The sequence below is a fragment of the Apium graveolens genome, chromosome 3, assembly GCF_009905375.1.
Source record: "Apium graveolens cultivar Ventura chromosome 3, ASM990537v1, whole genome shotgun sequence".
Taxonomy (NCBI): Eukaryota; Viridiplantae; Streptophyta; class Magnoliopsida; order Apiales; family Apiaceae; genus Apium; species Apium graveolens.
Genome location: NC_133649.1, coordinates 74,484,540 through 74,493,211, shown reverse-complemented (window position 1 = coordinate 74,493,211; position 8,672 = coordinate 74,484,540). Strand labels below are relative to the sequence as shown.

The 8,672-nt window shown below is 30.4% G+C and overlaps 1 protein-coding gene across 1 annotated transcript; it reads left to right on the top strand.

Moving 5' to 3' along the window:
- The first annotated feature begins 304 nt into the window (after positions 1–304).
- On the top strand, positions 305–6,876 carry LOC141714341 (structural maintenance of chromosomes flexible hinge domain-containing protein GMI1-like). Its single transcript, XM_074517865.1, has 18 exons — positions 305–368; positions 445–531; positions 636–680; positions 799–919; positions 1,042–1,109; positions 2,104–2,220; positions 2,309–2,399; positions 2,646–2,680; positions 2,822–2,897; positions 3,002–3,187; positions 3,335–3,493; positions 3,663–3,684; positions 3,776–3,896; positions 3,981–4,115; positions 4,511–4,584; positions 5,267–5,309; positions 5,441–5,503; positions 6,769–6,876. Exons 1-18 carry the CDS (start codon positions 312–314, stop codon positions 6,874–6,876), a joined length of 1,608 nt encoding a protein of 535 aa, XP_074373966.1. The 5' UTR covers positions 305–311.
- Positions 6,877–8,672: the final 1,796 nt, after the last annotated feature.

The window sequence follows — 8,672 nt, the reverse complement described above, 5'->3', positions numbered from 1 at the left end:
GACACTGCAAGAAAAAAAGACTAAATTCGACACGAAAATCTTGATTAGGTTTTAAAATTTGTCTGTTACCTATCTGCTTCTAATTAGGCGTGCCAGAATATGCTCAAACACAAAGGCCTCTGGGGAAATATGTATCATTGATATCGAAAGTGATGGCTCCCTACAAGATTCAAGTGGAGCTCTGATAAAGATGGTAATATCACCCGATTTATGAATTTAATCTTTATGATGTTTAATTTTATGTTTTTTCTAGCTAGTTACACACTCTCAACTTCAATTGACTTCCATAAAAAATTTAGACTGACGGTGGAATGCCAAGCACCTCAGAAGAGGATCTGATAGAATCATTCAGGGGAAGATTTACAAAGGTAACTGCTGCAGTTTGCGTATATATGTAAATAAGCACCTCCAAATATCTCCTCCATACTAACACTAAACTGACAGGTGCAAATTTTTGATCTTCATATGGGAGGTGTAGGGTTACATAAACTCCTGTGCAGACTTAAGGATATCTATTTCCCTTACATCCAGGTTACTTTCTTGCTACTATACATATTTATTCAGAAAAAATAATAAAGAGCTAGTAGATCTACCTAGCTTTTTATGCTTACATATGTTGAGTTACCACTGGACAGATTGATAAAACATGTGCTCTTAGGGTCAAGCCAGTTGAGTTTCAGGTACAAACCTATTAATCTTATTGCAACATTTTAACATTATATTTGTTGGAGATTTATAATTTAAATCTTTTGAAACCATTTAGCATTTATTGGATTATAATTCCTTATTGTTCTCCAGGTGAATGGCCAAAATTTAGCTTATATAGATGGTGGAAAGGTTTCCATCACTAACTTGCACGCCTGCAGTGGCCCAGAATTCAAATTGCAGCTTTGCTTATCATCCATTCCAGAAGTTGCTGGTAAGTATTTCTTGTGTTCAAGTGTAGGCTACAGTCTTAATAGGTTTCTTAGAAATTAAAATATTGTAATTGCTAGCAAGTGCAAATATGACATTTAGTAATTAAGAATGTTGGTTGTTCAGGATCACCATCATGCACATCTAGGAAAGGAAATGCAAGAATGACATTTGTATACTTTCCAATAATCCAGGTAGATATGTATATACTTATGAAATCCTAGTGTTTAGTTGTATCTCATGTTTATATAGTAAGTTATCTCATTTTAAATTGCTTATCATCAATATTTATTAACCTACTGTTAAAAGAACAATTAAAGATTATTCATTTGACTATTAGAATAATATTTGAAATTTTATTAAAGAGTGGATATGGATCATTAAAAATAAAATCCGGTCCGAAAAAAATCTGATCCGATAATGATCCGATCCGTAAGTAACACATATATGTATTTAGAACGATCCGATCGGTTAACGATCTCATCCGACTTTTTATTTTTTATATATATAATATTATTCACATATAATATAATATATTATATATATATAACATATTATATGTATCTTAATTTTTTGATTATCACTTGTACAACTTGTTTAGGTGTTAACTTTCAAGTATTAAAGTTTATGAGAGAGGTATTACATTGAATTAGATTGGCACCCACGTTGCTTGTTGTAAACAAGATTTACAAAGTGCTTGTATATAAGTTGAAGTCGCCTTATTAAGTTTTAATCTCTGCGGAACTTTTGCTTTATTAGTCATGTTTGTTATCATGATTCTTGTTAATATATTTGTATTTATAATTCAATTATTATAATACATGTTTAAATTGATACATGGTATTTTTTATATAATTTTTTTTTAAAATTATAAACTACTTGGACTCTAATCCATTACCAGCGATCCTAACAGATCCGAATATGGATCGGCCTATAAGAAATCTGATTAATATCCGATCCGAATCTGAATTAGGTAAAATTAAATTGATCACGATATGAATCAAGACCGATACAATACAAATCCCATCCATTGACAACCCTATATCACTTTACTCAAAATGCATACATAGAGAACTTGTGCAAAAGACTTTTGCTACCTCTTTTTGATTAAATGAGACATCGTACATATGTATATATTTATTTTATATTATTTTATAAATCCAGCATGTGTATTTATTATTTACGAAGGGGGAAGAAAATACTGATAGGATTATTAAAGAGCTGGATGTGAGTGGATATGGTATTGAAGGCTTTAGTTGTGTATCTGTGAGGCGGCTTGGGCGTTTACTTCCAAATGCTTGTTGGGTAAGCTATACCTTCCTATATTTGATCATTTTTAAATTTGTTTTATATATGATGACCGAACAGTTTGCTCCATCATAACTCAACTCAGGCACTACTTCCATTTATGGAGCCCAAGCTCAATACTGGTGATGAAGCATATAGATTAAAAAGATGCTACTCTAGAGTTAAATGCTTCATCGGTAAGAAAACATATAATATTTATATACATAATTAAAATATCAGTGTAGAACCTTAGAGTTTGGATATGGATAGTTTTACATATACACACGAGGGTGTACAAACTATGTAATGTTCAGTAACTTTAGTTTTAACTTTAGTCATATTATAGGTAAACTTTAATTATAACTCTAAGGTCCTGCTTACATAAAACAAATTATAACAACAAAAAGAGAGCTGGTTTTAAATTACCCCAATTCTGATTGCAGAGACAGATGGTGGTTTTTTCCCAACACAATGCAAGGTATGTAATTAAATAGGTACACCGTACAGCCATGTTTGCTACTAATTATGTAGTACATTTGACATAAAAATTTGTATACGGCAATTTGGTAGATAATTGTTTTTATATTTTAATGTAATCTTAAGTGATTTTGTTTTCTAGACTGACTTGATGCATGAAGATCCGTACACGAATGCCTTGAAGAGCTTTGGTGCTCAACTGCCTCGTGACCACCAAGGTATTAGTGTTGAAACAATCAACCAATTGTACATCCCGTCTCATCTTTTACCTATCTTAATTAATGCAATAAAGCTTTTCTTATCTTTTCTCATGGACTTACAGGGCTACATGTCCAAATTCTTAAAGAAGAAAATATATGGTCACTTCCCCAACTGGAGAGGCTGTATAAAGACTGGATCTTGAACATGCATACCAAGTTTGACGAGGAAGTTGTCTGCAACGACCAAGAAACTGTAATGGCCAATGTTAATCCTTCAAATAAATGGTTACTTGGTATTACTCCCCATGGTGAGGGTGCATGCAAGATAATTATTTTATTATTTAATTTACCAAGATTCATGTTCTTTTTCTGGTTAATATTTATGGCTACTTCTTACTATAATTTAACCAATACTTTTTTAACTATAGCAATTTCTCTACTATGTATATATGTAGTTGTAAGGGTTTGCAAAAAAGTAAGCAGGAAAGGAAAATTGTGGCAATCAGGGCAGAAGATCAAAATTTGGAAAGGAGCTTCTGCAAAATTCCAAAAGACAAATACATATGCCACCATAGATTACATTCTAGTAGAAGGTTTTCCTGGATCTACAGGTGGTAAGTAATTGAATAATTGTATTTATGCTTAAATTCACTATCTCTTTATTTTTTATTATACAGTAAAAATGGGTAATACCTGCATGCTTAATTATAGAAACAATAAATAATATTAGAAGCCTGACTTATTTTTCATTTCTTTTCTCCTTCAATTATTTGCTTTACAAAGGGGAATCTTATTTTATTTGCAGGTACGCGATTATAAATATAATATTTTTTTCTATATTTTTGCTTTTTTATAATTTATTTATAGTTTATTATATTTCTTTTGTCAATGAAAAGGAGAATAGATACACAGCATGACATGGGATGTCAAGTAATAAAGAACAGTAACGAGGAGTATATTATAATTAATATTCGTCAAGCTGTTATATTACCGTTGAGAGCTATTGACTCCGGAAAGGTTTGATATCTTTAATTAACGCTTTTAACATTGGTGGTATTCATTCTTGAGAGACTATTTTGCTAATGGTTATTTTCACATTAGGTTGAAGAGGTTGACTCTTTTGGATGGAATAAAAAAATTAGCAACCAATTAGAAGATCAACCTCGACATGTTATCTCCGGTGTGCGTGATTCTCCCCCAAACATGATGAATGTTTCTTTTTTAAGGGAAGAGACGGTAAGACAAATTTGTACTCTCTAAAACTTGAATACTTATGAAATATGTGTATTTTATTGAATTATTTATATTATGCTATATCACCAACAAAGAGCATATATAATATAAACTGATAATAAGATCCAATAATATATAACTATAAATAACCTCTTTAAAAGTCGTGTAATACTTTTAAATATGTTTACGTTCTATCATCAACTTATTTTCTAGTGAAAAAAGCGTCAATGAAATCTTTATAAAGCTTTCTTAAATTTATCTATAGAAAAATATTGCAGATGATATAGGATATAATTTTATGATTTTCTTCTTTCAAGTATCTTTTTCCAAGTTCAAATACATATATTGTGCTATCCTGCTTTGGAAATTCCAACTTATCATGGGCTTATATGCTACAGCCTTCTAACAATGGACTTCAAACGCAAAATAAAGAGACTTATTTGTGGGAAGAAAATCGAAGGCTCAAATCTCGGTAGGTGAAACAAATGATTGGAATATCTGAATAAGTTGAATTGATCAATTGTATTTGAAGATTAGTACATCGATAAATTATTAACTTAGCTATATTGTATTAAATAGAGGGCTTAGTAACTTATTATGTTGTAGATATATATATACAACAATGTGAAAATCATGAACTGCATTGACTAAAATGAAAAGCAAAGTGGAGTTACATGAAAAATCTTCCCCACTACTAATTTAACCTCCTCCACTAATTAGAGTAGACATATAAAGTTCTGCAACGTTAATTATGTTAACCATGTTAACCGATTGTTCCGCGTCATCCTTGGAATTTGTTTTTTTAGATGCCAAATGCAGTGACTACTGCAATAGTGAATGCTAGTTCAATATGTTGAAATGGATATATATTCTGTATTCAACTCATGTTGTCTTAAAAGTGAATATATTGTCACTGTGATCACAGCTTAGATGCTAATATTTGGGCATCATATACGAAAATATGATGCCCAAATATTAGTCGGTTATCTGGTCACATGTCGCATAAACGTGTGTTTAAATTCAGATATAAATTACAATTTGTAAGTTTTACTTGATTTGTATATCAAATTTAATAGATTTTTGAAATTTTGTTCTTCTTTAGATGATATTTCTTAATCTGCTAAACTTTTAATCTCCTTATTTATCCTATGTAGGTTACTTGACTATCAGAAAAGTGAGGAAGCTCTTATTCTAAGGGTATATATATTTCTTAGCATGCTAGAAAAAACAGAAAAATCAATTAGTAGAGATAGATGCCACTAATTCAATTTCCTTGTTAAATATACATAACTTTTGAGTAAAACTTACATACCTCCTTTTTTTTACAGGAACAAGAACTCAGAGACAAACTTGCTAAGTCACAGCAGGAGTATAATGAGCTGTGCCCCAAAGTATTGTCAAACTATTTAAAAGACTACTGTTGATTTATAAATGTATATATATATATATCAATTATCTGTCATGTGAAATCTTTAGTTCAGGTGGAAATTTTTGTTGTAGATTTCGATACCAAAATCTATTTACTAATATAATGTAAAAAACAAACTGAAACCATATTTCAACAATATAGCTCAAAGTTGCAACTAAAGTGTGGATTTGCTCATTTTACTGTATTACGCTATTGAACCCATGACACATGTGTGCAAACATATGACCCCAATCAAATGAGTTAAATTCCCATTTCATTATATTTTGATAACATAAGCATTGAGCTACATACTTGTTTCTTCATTTTGGGTAACTAAATTTATACAATAATTTAATATTATTCTAAGACTTGGTTAATTAGCTTATTAGCAAATAATAACTTTATACTCATGTGCAAGAGCGGTATTATAATTTTTTTAATTTATAAAAAACTTTATAAATTAAATAATTAACTTGTTGACAATATATAACCATATTAACTGTTGATAATATCTTACCATATAATAATATATTAATTATTATCGAGACTCGGGTAATTAACTCACTTTGATATACCAATTTTATACTAGTGTAACAGTCAAGGGTATAATCAAGTCGAGTTAGTCGAAAACTGTGACACTCGAACTCGATTAAAAATGTTCAGGTTCGAGCACGAACTCGAGTTCAACCAAACCTTAAATCTCAAACTCGAAACTCGGGTCTTAAAAATATTGATAGACTCAAGTTTTTCTTTGGAAACATTTAATTTGTAATTACTATTTTGTCCCCGTATTTAAATAAATATGGAAAAGTATATTACCATATTATAAAGAATTTATATACATTAAATAAATAACTTATTGATATTATATTACCATATTAATTTGTTGATAATATATTACTGTGTAATATTAATTTATTAATTATCGAGACTTGGGTATTTAACTCACTTCCATATACTAACTTTATACTTGTGTACAACAACCAAGAGTATAATCGAGCCGAGCCCGGTTGAAAACTACCAGTCTTGAACTCGATTAAAAATATTCGGGTTCGAGTATGAACTCTATTAAAAATGTTCGGGATCGAGCACGAGCTCAGTTTCAACCGAACCTTAAATCAAACTCGAAACTCGGGTCATAAAAGTTTTGATATTAACAACATAGAAGTTTTAAATCTTCTATATTGTTAATATTGTTTTCTTGGTTTTGAGATTTTCTGTTATAAAGCTATTATACATGGTTTTTAGGAAATTACTTTGGTTCTAGAAGAACTAGAGAAACTGAAGAATGTGAAGAAGAAAATTCTTAAGCAGGTTCCACTGCAACAAATCTATCCATTTACGACGGTTTTTTGAACTGAAATCGTCGTAATTGAGCCATTTATGACGGAAAAAAATCGTCATTTTTGGTCGAGTAGTAAGTTCGTTTTTTTGTCACAAGATAAAATTGCGTCGCAAGTTAGAAAGTAGGGCCCATGTGTTCAATAAAATAATAAATATACTTACGACGAAAAATATTGTCATATGTTTAGAACTTACGAAAGATAATATTGTCGTATTTTTAGAACTTACGACGGAAAAAGCGTCGTATTAATGGAAATAAGAATTAAAAAAAACGACGAAATCTGGAAAATACAGATTCCTTTGAGCATCGTTTTGGCAACTTCCGGCAGCACCAAACTCAACAAAAACATCATTTTAATGCAATTTAACATGTCAAATAACTATAAATCTATGAATCATGAACGAGTTTAACCATTCAAAGAGTTCACGCCGGAAAATCTTGACTTCTGACCAACAAAGCACAGTTAATCATTACACTAAATGTCCCGGAGATACAGAAGTTACTAGATTTAACCATCAGGAACGTGAAAATCTTTTATAAACTGTAAATGGAATACAGAGATGGACAATACGTGCAATCACCACAACAATTACTTTAACCATCAACAACGTTTCTGTTTAATACAATTTGCAGTAGCGACAAATCACAATAAGATTACAAGGTTCGTAAAAAAGTACAACCCAGAATATAATTTAATTGAAACACAGATGATGAGCATGCAAATTCGCCGGACACGGCCGTCCTTCGCCGGCCGGACACGGACGCCGCCTCGTTATAGTGTGCTGATAATTGTGCGTGTGAGTCCATCAGAGTTTAACATGCTGAGTTAGTTTTAGATAAAGAAAGTGGGGGGTTTTAGAGAGAGGTGGGAGAAGAATGAGAGAGAGAGAGAGAGATGGATGTAATAATTGAGGGGAGTGGTGGAGAGGGTAGAGTTATGTTTCATTTAGAACCGTCTAGATAGCTGCTCCTCACTCTGGCAGTTGGTAATGAAGGGTTGTAAATTGATTCCAAAATATCAATCCAAGTGATATGCTGTGGGCAAATGAAATATTGCCATGTGTCCACACACAAACCTCAACATTTGTTCGTAGTAGTATTTATATCTATATTATAATATTATTTCTTAATTTTGGTTATTTAAAAAATAATAAATAGTGTTATATATCCGCTAAATTACTAAATTATTAAACTACTAAACTATAACCAAAGTTTATCCTATTATTAAAAAAATAAAAAAATAGTGTTATATATCCGCTAAACTACTGAATTGTTAAATTATTAGATATAGTATATTTATCCTACTAAACTACGACCACATATTATTCTACTATTTTTTATAAATTTATTATTCTTATATATTTATATGAATAATTTTTAAAATTATATAATGACGGGATAAATAAAAACTTTAAATATTAACGGAAATCCGTGCATCGCACGGGATTTAAGCTAGTAATTATAGTACCAATACATTGAATTTAAGTGTTCAGGGGTGTCTATTTCTAAATTCAACCAGCTCATGCTTATTATTTATGTTACTAAAATATAAACTTTCTTATTCTCTTCAAAAAACTTATTTATAATTTCATATCAAAATAATTTTATTTGGTTTGCCATTTTAACAATCAAGCATGAGTTTGACTAGTACAACTAACTCGTGTTTACTTCTGAATTTATGTTTCGATTATTTTAAAAATACTTCTGAACGATCCAACCATATGGATGCCAATAGATATATATATTAGTGATATAACCAAAATTTTATATCAAAATAATTTTATTAGGTTTTCCATTTTAACAGTTA